This window comes from Balaenoptera acutorostrata, chromosome 10 (genome assembly GCF_949987535.1).
Source record: "Balaenoptera acutorostrata chromosome 10, mBalAcu1.1, whole genome shotgun sequence".
Classification (NCBI taxonomy): domain Eukaryota; kingdom Metazoa; phylum Chordata; class Mammalia; order Artiodactyla; family Balaenopteridae; genus Balaenoptera; species Balaenoptera acutorostrata.
This window is the reverse complement of record NC_080073.1, coordinates 87579812-87597211: the sequence shown is the minus strand read 5'-3', so window position 1 is coordinate 87597211 and position 17400 is coordinate 87579812. Positions and strand designations below refer to the sequence as shown.

At 38.3% G+C, this 17400-nt stretch overlaps 1 protein-coding gene across 2 annotated transcripts; it reads right to left on the bottom strand.

The window, feature by feature from the left end:
- Window positions 1–53: 53 nt before the first annotated feature.
- Window positions 54–16941, bottom strand: C10H6orf62 (chromosome 10 C6orf62 homolog). 2 transcript variants are annotated; one of them, XM_007197129.2, is made up of 5 exons: window positions 15889–16941; window positions 12611–12787; window positions 11471–11593; window positions 7177–7311; window positions 54–2910 (listed from the first exon to the last, which is right to left on the bottom strand). In XM_007197129.2, exons 1-5 carry the CDS (start codon window positions 15928–15930, stop codon window positions 2785–2787), a joined length of 603 nt encoding a protein of 200 aa, XP_007197191.1. In that variant the 5' UTR covers window positions 15931–16941; the 3' UTR covers window positions 54–2784. The 2 variants fall into 2 exon arrangements, with proteins under 2 accessions (XP_007197191.1, XP_007197190.1); XM_007197128.2 differs by having other exon boundaries at window positions 14537–16939.
- Window positions 16942–17400: the final 459 nt, after the last annotated feature.

Below are 17400 nucleotides of genomic sequence, written 5' to 3'. Positions count from 1 at the left end.
ACATTTCATGACTGAAGATCATAAAGTTCCAAAGCAACTTTGGAAACTGGAAACACAGTCAACAGTTAAAGGTTTATTATCCTTTGGTTGTATTAGAATACATGCTGATCTGTCTGCTGAAAGGACAGAAGCAGACTTGATAGTAGCAGTGAGCACACAGGAAACCCAGATCTAGTATTTCCCACTAAAAGTAACTTGGGCTCCTTGGAGAAATACCTGATTTCAGAGCTGGGGGCTGAGATAGGGAAATTACAAGATGAACATATCTTGTGCTTTGAAAGTAAAGAAGTGCTCAAGAAAATGACGAGAGGCATGAAAATTATACAGCATTGAAAAGGAAGGGAGTCCATACTGTTTAGGTAATAATATTGAATAAACAGCAGAGACAGGAGAGCTCTTCCTTGTAACAGAATGCTGGTAAATGTGGAGGGGTAGATATAAAATAATAACTATAAAATAGGGAAATAGGACATCACGTTGACCAATTAAAATGAAAATCAACAGTGTACACTGACAGTGTGTTTCTGGATATTAACTTTAGGGGGCATAAGGTACTTACATTGGGTATTGGCCACGATACATAATCCAAATCTAACCATGAAGGAACATCACTCAAATGTAAAATAAGGACACTCTGTGTTTTAAAAAATTGGCCTGTACTCTTCAAAACTGTCAAGGTCATTAAACAAAAGCTGAGGAACTGTTCAAGATTAAAGGAGACTAGAAACATGACAACTGAATGCAATGATCCTGTACTAACTATAGGGAAATTAAAAAAAAAACCACATAATCGAAGATAGGAGGACAATCAACAAAACTGAAATATGGATGGTAAATTAAAGTATATCATTGTTACATTTGAGTTTGATAATTTTACTGTGGTAATAAGAATATCCTTGTACTTGGGATATATGGAGTACCGAGGGGGAAGGGATCAAACTCCCAAACGATTCAGAAAATATAAATATATGGAGAAAGACAAAACGTCAAAATGTCAAGAGTTATTTTGTGGGTGAAGTTTATACAGGAGCTTTCTGTATTACTTAGAACTTTCCCAATTAAAATTATTCTAAAATAAAAACTTTTAACTCTACAGAGCCAGACAGCCAGGTTTTAAATCCTCCCCTACTCACAATGAGTGTGGGCAAGTTCCTAAACCTCTGCATCTAGATCCCCTCAGGGTTGTTAGGTTAAGATAAGAGCTTAGAACAGTACCCAGCCATGAGAAAGTGTTAATTTCAAATAGATTCTAATTTTCAATTGATCAGAAAACATGTGAACAATTATTCTGAAATTAAGAATATTTTTTTCTTTTCCATGAAGCCAGGCCTAAGGCCAAGATGATAATTGTTAAAAGCTGACAAAATGTCCTTGATTCCCATACCTGTTGAAATTATAAACCCAACTTCTCTTCTGAGTTTACTGTTTAGCCATGTTTATAAACCTTCCTAAGGTCATCAATAACGGGTACCCAAGCGACTTAGAAGAAAAGTTGCCACTTCGAGTTTTGTGTATTCACCTGAATAGTCAGGGAACTTTCACCTATTTTATTTAGGTTTTCATTTATTCAAATTCCAACCAGAAGCTAAATACAATTGGAAACTGGTAAGCACTAAGTTTTACTCCAAAGGAGTAGGATCATTCAGATTTACTCCGATAAAAGTATGCAACCCTTAAGCAAAGCTTTTCTTCATTTAAAAGAAAAATAAAACCAAAAAACAAAACTATACAGTAGTCTTTCCTTATGTTCATTGCACAAAATGAGTTCTCCTTTTAGAACTTTGACACTCAATGGTGTTTTTGTATGTTTTCACAATTTAAGATCCCAACTTTAGTAACTTTTCTACTTCAAAAAACCCTAAGTTTTCCTTTAGGGTGGTGTAAAAACCAGTATTTCTGCACAATTCACTGGAATTTTTTCCTTTATAATAAAAATCTCTTTTTAAAACCAAAAAAAACAGAACAAAAACCAAAAGGAAAGTCCTCTACCTATTATGGTTTCTGCAGCTATGAATGTATTTCTCAGTTTTATAGCTGCTTAGCTACTTCAGACTCCAAATCTGCTTTAATAATGTGTAACTGTATCCACACTCAGCAGAATGCTCTTTCATAACAGCAACTTGGGGAAAGAGATCTGGAAACAAAATACATATATTTATGAGTACCAGGAAACAAACATGGCCCAGTAATATATGAGGCAAGAATGCCTACAATGAGATGCTTTTTTCATTTAAGATTTCTTTCCCATGGTTGTATTTTCTTTTTTTTTTTGTTTTTAAACAACCACTTCTGGTCATTAGAATGAATCTGACAGTGCTCTGGAACAATGTGATTATAGCAAAGCTGTAAGCTTTTAAAATGTTATTTATACCTGTTACATTCACTTCTCACCCTCCAAATACTGATGACAGATGTCAAAGAGGCAAAAACCAGCACAAATGGAAAGACTATCAAAAATGAGTATCACCTTGTGCTTTCAGATACATTTAAGCATTTCAGTGTACAATAGTCCTTTCATTTCACATTTTTAGTAAGATGTTGATGCAGTGCAGCAAATATGCAAAGCATCTTCTTTCACACAGTCTGTGCAGAAGACATCTAATTTAAGTTCTGAGATAACAAATGATAAAAAAAAAAAAATCCAGGATGAACAAGTTTCAAAATGCATAGTGTTCTGTGCATGAGTCCATTTTCTTTAAACTCTGAAAGAATAAAGTGGTAAGAAAAAAAGAAAAAAAACTGCTGCTGCACTCTCTGATCTTCTCCATTTTGCTGGTCAGCACTCTATTCTGGCATGTAAGGATGGAGGTGATCCTCTATGGTGCCAACTGCCCAGTGGGTAAGCTGCTCCTGTGGCAGGTAGAGGCAGATGCTGCATAACTTGAAGATTGTAGCTTTGTTTTTTGGAGTCTGGAAGGGGAAAAAATTTTTTACTATTCTTAATAAAGACTTTAACATAAATGACCGATTATCACATGAAGTCCATCCCCCACAATTTATTAAGCACTTATGGACACAGTAACAAAGCATATAGAGTAAGGGAAGAAATTATGGTTCCCATCCATAGAGACCTTAGCCTAGTTAGGACAGAACCTTGCCATACAAAATATAGAGAAAACAGAGTAAACATGATTATAAACTAAATGTTTACAGAGTTTATGCAGAATAAAAAATTGAAAGTTGGGAAAGTCAAACACAGACTACTTGCTAAAGTAGCAAGTCTGTCTTTCATGGAGACAGATTTGAATAGAGGTTTGCAATCACATCTGTATACAGAAAGACAGCAGATGTGGTGAGAGTAGACGGTAGAGAGATTAGAAATAGGTAAAAAAGATTTAAGCGTATCCTGGGGGAAAGGACTAGAAGGCCAAAGTATTAACAGTTAAATCAAACTCTAAGTATTTTTTCAAAAGCAGTTACTATTTTAACATCTAACATCTGATAAACAAGTGCTAGGTGCTTTCACAAATAACCACTGCTAGTAAGTGGAAGACGAAATCTGAACCCAGAACTGCCTTCAAAGTTTTGCATCTTTTCACTATAGCACCTCTTAAAAAAAAAAGGCGAAAGACTGCCTTTGCCAATGTCTGAAGCAGACTAGCTACCTATGACTATTCAGATTCTAGGCATGTGCCTCTATACCACTGCACATTCAAAATTCTTTTTTGCTCTAGCCCTTATCATATATATTACATTAGGATATAAAGGGCAGAAGATCTCTGCTAGATGATTTTTACCAAATTTCTTAATTTCTTGATTTCCTTAGCTATAAAATGGGAGTAGTAAGATCTACACCTCAGAAGACTGCCGTGAGGATTAAATGAGCTCATACACGTAAAGCTCTTAGTATAGAGTCTGGTACATAATACAGTTGACTCTTGAACAACATGGGTTTGGGCTGCTCAGGTCCACTTATACGCAAATTTTTTCCAATAAATATATTGGAAAAATTTTGGAGATTTGTGGTAATTTGAAAAAATAGACAAACCATGTAGTCTAGAAATATAAAAAAAAGTTAAGTGTCATGAATGCGTAAAATATATGTACAGATGACCCTTGAACAACACGGGTTGGGGCACCGACCCTACCTGCAGTTAAAAATCTGCATATAGTTTACAGTCTTCCCTCCATATACACGGTTCCAGATCAGCAGATTCAACCAACCACGAATTCAACCAACTGCGGATCGTGCAGTACTGTAGTATGTATTTATTGAAAAAATTTCATGTATTAAGTGGACCAGCACAGCTCTAACCTGTGTCATTCAAGGGTCAACTGCAGACCCTAGTGTATCCTTACATAGGCATAAGGTGAGTGACATTTAATATATAATTAATGTGTTAGTTTTCTACCTGTTTTATTGCTTTGCTTTTCAAAGGATTACATTACCATACAGTACGCCTCTCTCACAACTGGAGAAATGACATAGCCTGTCATCACAGGTAAGTGGCTTTTAAAAAAATGTTACAATGTTTCTAATACTGTATTATGAATATGACTATAATACTGTATGCCATAAAACTTTCATAACGATTCATTCATTAGCATTCGTTAGCGGACAGCTAGGCTACCAAGAAGCAATCGTATCGATTACACTAGGCTGCCACAAAGCAACCATACTGCACTTCATTATCAATATATGGATCATTATACCTGTAAATAAATATGAATTTTTTTCACATCATCCTTTTTGATGTCTAATGTTACTAATATAATTAGTAGATGTTACTAATATAACACCTAGTGTTTTGTATCGTGTAAAAGAATATTGTAGTTACTGACAATTCATCTTGTAAATAAAATACATAAACTTAGGTATCAATAAATACAGTACAGTACTGTAAGTGTATTTTCTCTTATGATTTTAACATCTTCTGTTCAGCTTTATTGTAAGACTATATAACACACATAACATACAAAATACGTGTTAATTGACCATTTACATTATTAGTAAGGCTTCCAGTCAACAGGAGACTAGTTAAGTTTATGAGGAGTCAAAAGTCATATGCAAACTGTACAGGGGTTGGCACCCTTAACTCCCGAATTGTTCAAGCATCAACTGTATACTACAGGTGGTGGCCACCACTATTATATCAATTCCCTCATGAACTAGTGGAGGTTGATTCTTCCATATAATGCAAATACAGCAACACATCTCCAGCTTATGAAGATCAAGAACAGAGCCTGAGTGGAAGAAGGGGACTAAGAGCGCTGAAGAACAAATTCATCTACAACTAGGGGGCACCAGTGATCCCAGTGTGCCCAGGACTGACTGAGGGGTTTCCAGGACTTGGGACTTTCCAGTATTAAAACCAGGACATTCCAGACAAACTGAGACTACTGGTCACACCCTACCTACAACCCAAATTTAGCTTATGAGCTTATTATTATTAATTTTCTTTTCATTAAAAGGATTCAAGCTGTTTGCTTCATAAAGCATTAAGAACACCTGACCTCGATACATAAAAAGAGATGATTTGTTAACTCATTTAGCCAAGAAACTCCTTCAATTCACTAGTCATTTCTATACAGTATCACTGACCTCATATATATTCACGTGAAAATGAAGTTGCTACACTAGTGTATGTTATTATTAAATCTTCTATGACTAAAAATCTCTGTTGTGGATTCCACAATATAAGTCAATACCCTGCTATACAGTATTTTCTCAACAAGTAACTCAAATGAAAGTACACTACAGGCAATTAAAAAGGAAAAACGAGTCAACTACAAAGTATTCAACAAAGGAGAGCTGAGGTAAAGAAGAAACTGAGAACAAACAAACAAAAAAAGGCCAAAACCAAAAACACCCCACCTAAATTGTATGGTTCTTCCATCAGTTTTACCAGATGCTTCCAGTGAAATTAATCTTCTTCTTAATTCCCAGTTTTTTTATTTGTACCTACACCATAATTACTTAACTTTTTACAAGGTGGAAAATGTACAATCTTCCCAAGTAGTCTATCAGCTCCTTGAAGGTAGCAGTATGATTCCCATTTGTATTTTTCTAGTACCTTGCATAGACTCGCTCTTAAATAAAAACAAAAATGTTCTACAATGCAATTAATAGTGTACTTTTAAAGTAAGTCTTAAATCACCTTCTCAATGAGGCCTTCTCTGGTGACACCATCTAAGAATTCACACCCAACAGTTTATGTAATTCCCCCTTTTCTCTTAGCACTTATCACACTATCTAACTATATATTTTACTTATCTACTTCTAGGTCTCCCACAATGGAATGTCAACCCAAAAGGAATTTCTAACTTGTTCATTGCCATACAGTGCCTGGCACTTAGCGCTCATTTGTTGAATGAATGTTAAATAAATTAAAATGATGCCATTTTTAAAGGTTAATAACAAAGTATCTATTATCTACTATAAATTCTAAGTAATGATATTTAGGCTTAGATTGGTAAGAATAAACCACATTTTACAGAATAAAAATCAATTTGGAATACTTGGATTGCTACTTAAATTGGAAGTACTTATTTAAAACACACGTGGACCTTTTAAAAACAGATGTGCCTCATCCTTTCAGATATTTATTTAAAAGGTCTAGGCCAGTGCTTCTCAAAACATAATGTGGTATCAATCACTTGAGGATTTTATTCAAAGTAAAGATTCTGATTATTGCACAGTGGAATCATGACTTTTAAAAGCTCCCCAGGGCTTCCCTGGTGGAGCAGTGGTTGAGAATCTGCCTGCCAATGCAGGGGACATGGGTTCGAGCCCTGGTCTGGGAAGATCCCACGTGCCGCGGAGCAACTGGGCCCGTGAGCCACAACTACTGAGCCTGCGCGTCTGGAGCCTGTGCTCCGCAACAAGAGAGGCCGCAACAGTGAGAGGCCCGCACACCGCGATGAAGAGAAAGCCCTCGCACAGAAACGAAGACCCAACACAGCAAAAATAAATAAATAAATAAATAAATTTATTTAAAAAAAAAAAAAAAGCTCCCCAGGTAGTTCTAATATGCAGCAAAGTTTGGGAACCATTGTTCTAGGTTAAGGTCAGGACGTCTGTTTCTTGGTTTTTAAGTAACTTCAAAATTAATGCCATGTTGAAGGAGCAAAACAGAATTAAGTAACATATAGAAAACAGTTTGCTAACCAATAAGCTTTTAATATGAGCCCTTATGTGGTTTTTAAAAAAAAAAGGAAAAGTAAAAAACAGCTTACCTGCAAGTGCTGTCTGTCAATGAAGAGAAACACTGACTGGTTAGGATTGTTGACAACAATTCCAGTCTTGTCCTTTCGGCTCAGTACGTGCAGAAACTGTTTTTCATAGTCACCGTGATGAAACTCAAATTTGGCCTAATTAAGAAATATAAATGTTTACGTGTAACCACAAACATGTTATACCACCTGAAACATCACCTGCACTCATGCATAGAGTTGTGCTGTTCAGTATGGTAACCAACAGAGGCTACTTAAATTTATATTAATGCAATTTAAAATTCAGTTCTTTAGTACTAGCCACATATCAATATGATCAATAGTCACATGTGGCTTGTGGCCTCCATTCTAGTCTCTTGAGATACAGATTTCCTTCATCACAGAAAGTTCTATTGGATAGCACTTCATAATTTGACCTTCAAGAAAAACTACACCAAACTGACTAAATCCTAATACTCAATGATTTTAAGCCCAATATCATAAAATCAGATTTTCAAACCCACTCAGCTCAAGACTCCTACCTTAGTATTTTAAGCCCAATGACACATCCCTTCTTCCTATTATAACATATAAGGAACACTGTAGATGGTTCTTGGAAAGAAATCTATTTATATTCCAATCCCAGCTGCACATCTCACTACTTATACAGCCTGTGCAAATCCCTTAACTTTTTTAGACTTAAAACAGGGCTCTAACCCATCAGTTAGGAGGAGTAAACGAAATGTAAAGCCCACACCTGAAATATGCTTCCAATCCTCACAAGGATGAGCATCTGAGGATACAGGAACCCCTCAAATTTTTTTTTTTTTTTTTAATTTTATAGCTACTTTATTTATTTATTTATTTATTTTTGGCTGTGTTGGGTCTTCGGTTCGTGCGAGGGCTTTCTCTAGTTACGGCAAGTGGGGGCCACTCTTCATCGCGGTGCAGGGACCGCTCTTCATCGCGGTGCGCGGGCCTTTCACTATCGCAGCCCCTCCTGTTGCGGGGCACAGGCTCCAGACGCGCAGGCTCAGTAGTTGTGGCTCACGGGCCCAGCTGCTCCGTGGCATGTGGGATCTTCCCAGACCAGGGCTCGAACCTGTGTCCCCTGCATTAGCAGGCAGATTCTCAACCACTGCGCCACCAGGGAAGCCCCCTCAAATTTTTAAAAAACGTTTTTACATGTATTTTTTCAGATGATTAAAAAACTTTTTTTTATGTTATGAAGAACAGTTATCAAGTCAGTCATAATATTCTTTTAATCTTTTAATATGAGGAAGATTAACACAATCCTCCCACAAAATGTCTGTGAAGAGGCCAAATGCTAGGTGAAAACACCAGGCTAACGGGGAATTCAAGAAACCTGGAAACCTTAATCTGATATTTAGATAGTGAACTGTAAAAATGATTATTAGTCCATTCAGTTCAAACAATCTTTATTCTATTATGTCAAAGACAGCAGAAAATACTAACGTGGAAAAAACATCAGTTCCTGCTATCTAGGATTTTACTACCCAGTAGTTTTTCTCATAAACCATAACGCAAAAGATGATATGGTATCCCCTATGTACTATTGTATGTAAAATATAATACTGAATTGTACCTCTGCACAATTCAAGTATTTATTGAACTCAGAATACAAAAAGCATGTTATTAGATACTGAAAAATATGAATAAGACTATCTCAACCTTAAGGGACTCACATACTGCTGAAGAGGAAAAGCACATACAAATATAAAACCTAACATGCTTCAAACCTTTCCCACAATAAGATGTGGTTATTTGTAAAAAACCTAAGATGGGTTCTTACTGTTAAAGTGGTATGGGAAGAAAGAAGAAATAATTAACAGAGTAGACAATGAGTGCAATATTAGGAGGTGATTTTGGATTGGGCCTTCAAAGATGACAGTAATTTTCCTTGGGGAAAATAGTAATGGTAAGTAATTTGGAAAATGCCGTTCTAGGAAACAGAACCTACACAAACACAAGTGCCAAAATCAAGACGCTGCTCAAGAAAGCAAGCCTCAAGTGTTTCAATATGGCAAATATCGGGGGGATGGAAGAGGCCAGTAGAGTATCACCCTGAAGAGAGATTTGCGTGAGACTGGAAAAGGCCTTGCCTGTATTTCTATGGCACTTCAAGTCTATCCTATTTGAATATCCAAAGATTTGGGAAGAAACGGTCCACACTTTTGGTCCATTTGTGGTCCAAATGGTCCACAAAAGAAAACTCTCATAGGTACCATGTAAGAAATAATTCCCGGAAGAAAAGTAATGAATGTTTTAATAGTGTGATGAAGAGCTAACCTAAAGCAACAGCATGAGGGATGAAGAGGAAAGCAGAGATCTACTTCACTAGTACTTCTCTGTACTTCACAGCACTATGAATACAGTAGAACTGGATATTTTAAAACAATCTTTACTCTGGTTCCTATTAAATCTCATGACTGAAGTATTCAGATTTTAAACTGCTTCGAGTCAAAAAAAAAAAAAAGTGTGTGAGTTAAAGTTTACTTTTCCTTTTCTCATGTATCTTGAGAGAAAAAACTTATTTTTATTTAAAGCTTCTCATTCAGGATATTTATGTATATTAAATTACTTCAGAGAAGGGTATTTGTTTTTACATTGTTACCTTATTTACTGCAGTAGAATTCTAAAATTATAAAGCTATTACCTATATCCCTACTGCTTATATTCAGTCCGTAAGTTAAGGTTTTATCATTCGGAGGGCTTTCCACAGTACAGGGTAGCGAATTAAGAGCGTAAGCTTTATAGTCAGTCTAGACTTAACGTCTTGACTGCCACTTAACTGCATGACCTTGGATTATTTACCTTATCTCTGACTCACGTTTCTTTGCAAAAGGAGGTCCCTATCTACCTAGTTTATTTGAACGACTAAGATTCAATGTATATATTTAAGAGACAGCCTAGCACAGTCAACACTCAATATAACAGCCATGATTTTAAAGAAAAGTTACTTGAGACAAGACTATTTTCATACAATGATTTTTTTAAAAAGGTCTCAGAGGAAAAGACAGGGTACTAGAAATTCAAAAATATACTGTGATAAATGGACCTAAATTTTTCCAATGGGAAATTCTGAACTAAAAAAAAAAAAAAAATCCTAGTAGTGCTTCTGGAGAGCAGTTACGGTTCAGGTGTAAGACATGCCCTGATAGCAATGTAAACATGCCTTTTCCATTCCCGTCTTCCTGCCTTTTATATTCAACTTAAATTCTCCAGTACATTCATGTTAGTCAGATGTCATCTATCAAAAGACACAAATATATGATGCGTTCACCTCTATTTAGCCGCCTATGCATTATCTTTACAACTTACTACCGTCAAATGAATCTTAGAAAAAGGAATGATAATTTGAGCTAATGCGTAGCAACATTACCATGGGGACAGGAGGAGTATACCAATTTGCCTATCACACCCGAAAGCACTATAAAGATACTTCATAGTAATGGATAAATGCAAAATTTTTTCAATGACAATTTTCATATTCCTAAGCAATTAGCTTAAAATAAGCCTTCTAATATTTAGCTTAGTATATAAAGTTGAGTCTTTAAATAAATGTAATTATTTCTTTGTTTTTCTGATTGTTAAATAAGTATGCTCATATAGAAATTTACTGAAACACATACATATATTTAAGTAAAAAAGGAAAAGTTAGCTGTATCTGACCTAAAACTAACCATGATTAACACTTTGGTGGATCTTGTTCTATTTCCTTCCATTCATATATATATATACTATAAATAAAATTAAAATCATCAACACCCAGGTAAATGCCCTGAAATAAAGCACTAGAAATTGTCAAGCACATCAAATGACAAGTCGAAACATAGCAAGATGTCAAGGAAAGTTAATTAAGAACCACTATTACATTTACTTTTCTCCTATAAAGTTTTATATGCAAATCAACTCCTAGAAAAGGGTTTCTTAATTCATTTCTTAGATTCCTTTGACAACCAGGGTTAAGTATAAAGTATTTTAGGAGAGTGTGTGGTGCAGGGGAAGAGATTTTCTGAAGTTCATCTATGGGCTCCTCTATAAATAAACAAATATCTACCTTATAAGATTTTCTCTGACCATAATTTCAAGGACACAGTGGATAGTTAGAACCACCTCATTCTCAAGAGATTCTATAATCCAAACGCTTTCTATTCTTGCATTACAACAGTCAAAAGGCGAGGAGGGACTCATGAAGTAAATTAGAGCGTATTCCCAAAGAATTTCTTAAATTGGACCCTATTCTGCGTTTTCAACTTGTTTACATGTTCACCACACTTATTTTAGAATAAAATACCTGAACAGGCCTAAAAGGCTCATCAGATTCTTTCCACCGAGAGAACAGGAGACAGACAATTTTTTCAATATCATTCCGAGGCCAAAGAATGAAATCCATCTCCTGAGTACAGCCAATTACATCCTATAAAACGCCAAAAAAAAAAAAAAAAAAATTACTTTCAAAGAAACAAAGCCGTAACAAGCAATGTCACAACTTACAGGGTTTGACTACAGAAACATTTTACAAGTGCAAAAGGTCCACTATACAGCTGACCCTTGAACAGCTTGGGCATGAAGGGCACTGACCAGAGTCGAAATTTCAGCATACAACTTTACAGCCAGCCCCCCATACATCTACAGTCCTGCATCTGTGAATTCAACCAACTGTGGATTGAGTAGTATTGTATATGTATTTGTTGAAAAAATCTGCTTATAAGTGGATCCTGGCAGTCGGTGCAAATCTGTGTTGTTCAAGGGTCAACCATGTATCATTTTATGTCTTTAAAGAAGTCTGTATACAATCTGAACAGCTCATGACGTAATTCTAATTTTTCTTATAGAGTCCACATATAATCACTCAATCCAATGTTTTTCACATTAAGATCTTAACTCAGTGCACGGTGAAAACTCCAACTGAAGCTCTAATTTTTTGTCTTTTCTTTTTTTTTAAGTCCTTGTACCATTATTTCCACTCTTCAAAATCAGAACTTCTAATACGAATCACTATCTTCTAATCACAGGTGAAATGCTATTTTTGTTGTATGCTGATTATTGAGGCCAACTAACCTCTTCCAGACCAGTATATGGTTATCACCAGCCTCCCCAACAAGCCCACTAATCCTGGGGACCTCTTGTTCAAGTTTGCCCAGACTAACTTTCTTTCAATGAGCTGCAGAAGTTTAGCAAAATTCCTTACTTATAAGGGGCATGATGTTCTCCCCTGAAAAAGGAAATCCCAATGAACAGTAATATAAACCACGAATCACAGCAACAACATACACAATTACCAACATAATAACACATAAGTTATCCATGCTTTATTTAAATTCCACTTTTAAAGAGATTTATGACCATAGTTAACTACCCATTCTTAGGAGGAAGAAAAACCCAAGTTTAACTCACAAAAACCTACCAAAACCAAGACAAAAACAGAATTTACCCTTCTCATAGACTGGTATCGAGGAGCATGGAGCTGTACCACATCCTTCTGTAAAAGCTCTATGGAACTTTCCAAGGAATAGCTGGAATCTCGCACACCTTTCAGGATATTTTCTTCATAATTATTTGTCATGACTGGTATAACCTCAGACACTTCAAAGAGTGCTGATTTTTTCTTCTAAAAGAAAAAAAAAGGTGTATTAACCCACAGGTAGCACACTGTCTTAATACCCAGAGTTCATATTACAATGTCATGTACCTTTATTCTAACTCAGCAAAATTCTTAACTGATGTAATTTTTGTACTGAAAACACAGATTTTCAAATAGGTGGATCCTTCTGTTCTTCCCCCAGCCCCCTTACTCCTCTACCACACACAAACAGGCTGTTATCAGAATGTTTAACTGCATGTTTTATAGCATTATGGTAACCACAGCAAGTACTTATTTTAGACAATACTTCTTAAATGCTGTGAGAAACAAACACCAGATACCCCTAAGGTTAAAAAAACAAAACAGTGATTTACTCTTGATGTAAATTCACTTAACTGGTCATACATACAGCCAAATTAAAATCTCAGCAGTTTAAAATCAAAGTTCTTCAGACAAATTAACTGCTTCACTCCTTAAAAGGGTCAATTGCCATTACTCCTTCTGGATATTACATAACTACAAGCATCAACATTCAAGAGGAGGGAAAAAAAATGTCTACCAAATCTTCAAACGTAGTTAAGATCAAGGGCTCATCATCAATTTAGGTTATAAAATTTATCAACTGCTCAGACAACTGCCTGGATACTGTCCACTCAAAGAATGAAAGCAGGTTTTCATAGGTGTTAGAAGAGCTAGATGGTATAATCTGGGGCATCTCACACGTTAAATTCAAAGATCTAGTCTCACTACTTATATCTTGTATTTATTTCTAGTGAACCTACATTATAATGGCTTCAGCTAAAATCTCATCTTATCAATTCTGCAATTAACAAAAAAAGGAAAAAAAAAGAAGTAAATCCGTGATATCATTTCAAAACAAACCACTTTTGAAACCACTTTAAAATGCTATACTCTAGCAGCTAAAAGCATTCTTAAATATTGAATACTAGTATCTTTAATAGTGGGGTAAAAACGTGGGAAACTTTCAAATATTAAAGAGCTGCCATGCTAAGATGATGTTTCTGATGTGAAATTAGCTCATAATTTAAGCACAAAATCAAAGTAGTATTTCCTTAATATTCATAACCTGACCTCATGTCAAAGAGAGATCGATTATCTAAGAAACTGTCAATTATTTTAAGCTGCAAAAAAATACTGCTTTTATCATGTTCTCCTTGACTACTCACAACTCATTATTTGCTATTTAACTGTGGAATTAATTCTGATTAAGACAAAAAAAAATTTAAACTTGGTCATTTTGAATTTTAATCAACTGCACTTCTAAACACAAATCAAACCTTTACAGTAATCAATTGCTCCTAAGAATTAAAGTGCATTCTATTTCATTAAATGTACCATGAGAAAAGGTAACAGAGTTGATGAACCACATCGCTTTCAGCATATAAACATTTTGATTCTAATTTACTACTTTCAAACATTCTGTATACTTTAAACAATCTTTAAATTCAGTTATCAAAGTTCTCTATGTAACTCCACATAAATGAAATTCACTATAAAACATAAATGAGTTTTACAATGCTACCCCACCCCGTGTTAACTAAAAGTGGATCCTAAGAAGCTTTAGAATTAAGTAATACCAAATCAATGAGCACTCAAGCCTTCCATTCATAGTTATACTGCAACTCCTTTGAGATAATTACCCACAAGGGTCAAAGTTAAAGCACACAAATTGTAGACTTTCGTCAACCACTCTTTAACCTAATATACACTTACAAAAATCACTTGTGCTAATTCACATTAAGAACTTTAAATTACCTTCTCCTTGAATACAAAGGCAATATACATCTTGAAGTCAAACTGGTCAGCTAGAGATTCTTTTTTCTTTCTAAGCTGAGCACGTAGTCTGTTCAGAGCTTGTTTCTTCCGGGAGTTTGGGTCCCCCATTTTGAAATACAGGTGGTACTAAAGCCTTTGGAAATTGTCACTAAACTATGGGCACTTTTTCTTAAGACTCAAGTACAACAGAAACAAGTCATTTTTTTCCTGCTAATATGATTGAATAGCTAAAATCACGACTGTAACCCAAAAACTGCACCTTCTGGCAATATTAGCAGACTGTCATATTACAGGGTCAAGAAACAAAAGCTGCTGTCCAGTCATGTTTGGACAATAACGTTTGGGGTCAGATGGGAAAAAGGAAGGGAAGGAAGGAAAGAAAGAGGAGAAAATACTTGAACTAACTTTTTGGAAAACACATTTGGCTTAACTGCCAAAATAAAGGTGGGGGGACGGAAAAGCCTATTAATAGGATTTAGGTGTGCAATAAAACACAGCTGACATCAGTCCAATCCTTAAAATCCATCCGGATTTTTTTCCCTCTTTTCAGAGAAGGGATAATGAAAAGGAATGGGGAGGGGGACTGTGATCCTTGCTTTCTGAATGTCAAAAAAAAAAAAAAAGAAAAAAGAAAAGGAAAGGAAAAAACAAAGCCACCAAAATAACCCCCCCAAAACAGGGTAGGTGAATGAAACTGAAATACCCAATTGGATTTTACCCAGCCAGATCCATGGCTGTAGTACCTAATTAATTCTTAGTTATTTCAGATTTCACTATTGCTATGTATTGTCAGTGCGTGTTATTGATTACACTTGGTGGTGAGCAAAGAGAAAAGTGCAAAATCGGTAGAGAAGGAAGGGGAGAGGTACAGGGTTTCCCTGCAATCAACTACAGTGTATACCGGGGGCGGGCAGCTGTTGCCCAAAGGAGCCATAAGAAAAAACAGCGGAGTCATTACCAACTTCCCCATCACCCACATTTTCACCCTCAGGCGGCTGCTAATGCTGCTGCCAAGGAGAATCATGATGGCACAGGGAAAGGGGGTACAGAATACGATACAGTAATGACTCCGGCTCTGTGGTTAGACCTGATTAATGCCCGGGATCCCAACACCCCCAGTCCTGCAATGAGTCCTACATTCCCCAAGGGAGCCTTCCCTATGAATCTGCCCCTGTGCAAGACCGTGGGGAGTGCGACTTATCTTCTTGTGAGCATTGCTGAGGCAAAGGTGGCGGGCTCTTCTCCCAAATCCCAGGCAGTGCCCGGGGACCACCGGCCTTCCACCCCCCAGGTCCCACCCCCACCCTTTGCCTTCAGCGGCAGCGACTCACTCGCACCACGGGAGACACTGGATCACTCGGGTTTTCACTCATTTCATCGTGGAAACAATCCCCGCCCGGGTAGAGGAGGCGGGAGAGGGTAAATGGAAAGGATCAGTGAGAAGAAAAGAAAATAGTTGCGTTAATATTAATTACTTTTTAAAGTATGCCCACCCCACCCCCCCCCAAGAAAAAAAAATTAAATTCCCGGATTCCGCTCTCACGTTGAACAGACCATGTTTCCCGAGCTTGAATTGCTTAGGGCGGGGTCGTTAGTTGGTTTCCCAAAGGGGTAGAGGGTGGACTCGAGGCAGCTAGGGCGGGGGTGGGTGACGGGGAAGTCCCCTCCCTGTCCCCGCGGAGACCGGGACTCACTGACCGACTCTCGGGCGGGGTTCGGGCCCTCTAGCCGCAGCCCGCGGGCGGAGCGGTGGCGGCGGCGGAAGAGGCGGCGGCGGCGGGGGCGCTGCTCGCAGCACGGGCAGGAGCCATGTCAAGAGAACACCACCAGCCAACTGAGCCCCTCCATCCCCGCTGCAGTGCGCACTGTGACCGGGCCGCCCGCGCTGCTGCCGCCGCTCAGCCCCCACCTGGGACCCATAGTCTGGCTCGGCGCCCCGGGCGGCGGCGGACTGGAAGGACGCGGGTACGGCGGCAACGGCGAGAGAAAGAGAGGAGGAGAAACGAGGAGGAAGAGGGGGGTCGGATTTGTACTGGCGGCGGAGGGGGAAGGGAGGAAGGGGAGGGGAGCCCTGCGCTAAGGGGGGGGTCTGTCAGCGAAGTAAACCCCCCAAAATAAAGTTATTTCAGTTCAAGCATCTGCTCTGGAGTCTTTCTTCTCCGCACGGGTCGAGTTCCGGCTCTCGGAAAGAAGGTCGAGGAGACCAGCAGGGGGGAGATGCTGAAGCAGAGGGTGGGCTTCCGCGGTGGCACAGGTCGGTTCCCCCCCACCGGTGTCTGCGGAAGCGGCGACAGCGACTTCAGCGCCTCCCGGGTCCGGGGCCGAGTCGCGTTTGAGAAGAGAAGCGAGAACAAACAACTTAAAATGGCAGCGATGGCCGCTGCGTCACCCGCCCCTCACCGGCACCGCCCCGAACTCTCTGCGGCTGCGCACCCCGCGGGCCGCCACCATCTGCGCAGAAGTGAAGAGGGAGGAAAAACTGGAAGGGGGGAAGGTTTACATGGTTGTCAAAGGAGGGAGGAAAGAAGAGCTGGAGCAGAGGGTGTGAGCAAGCTTTTAAAAGAGTGACTCTTTGAGCTTAAGCTTCTTAGTTAACATTCCCGCCTCAAAGGGAAGTTTGAGAATAGACACTCCCCTCTTGTACAGTATGGAGTTTCCATAGGGCGTGGACAGGGCCGACCCATTCTCCCTCCGCCCCCTCTGTCGGGAGGTCCCGGGCTCCAGAGTTGGCCCCTCGCCCTTCCCCCTCTGTCGTCATAAAGCCACGCCCTTATGCCCTCCCAGACGAAGCAGCAGGATGGATTCGCTCTTCCCTGGTCTCGTCCGCCTCTTAGACTCCGCCG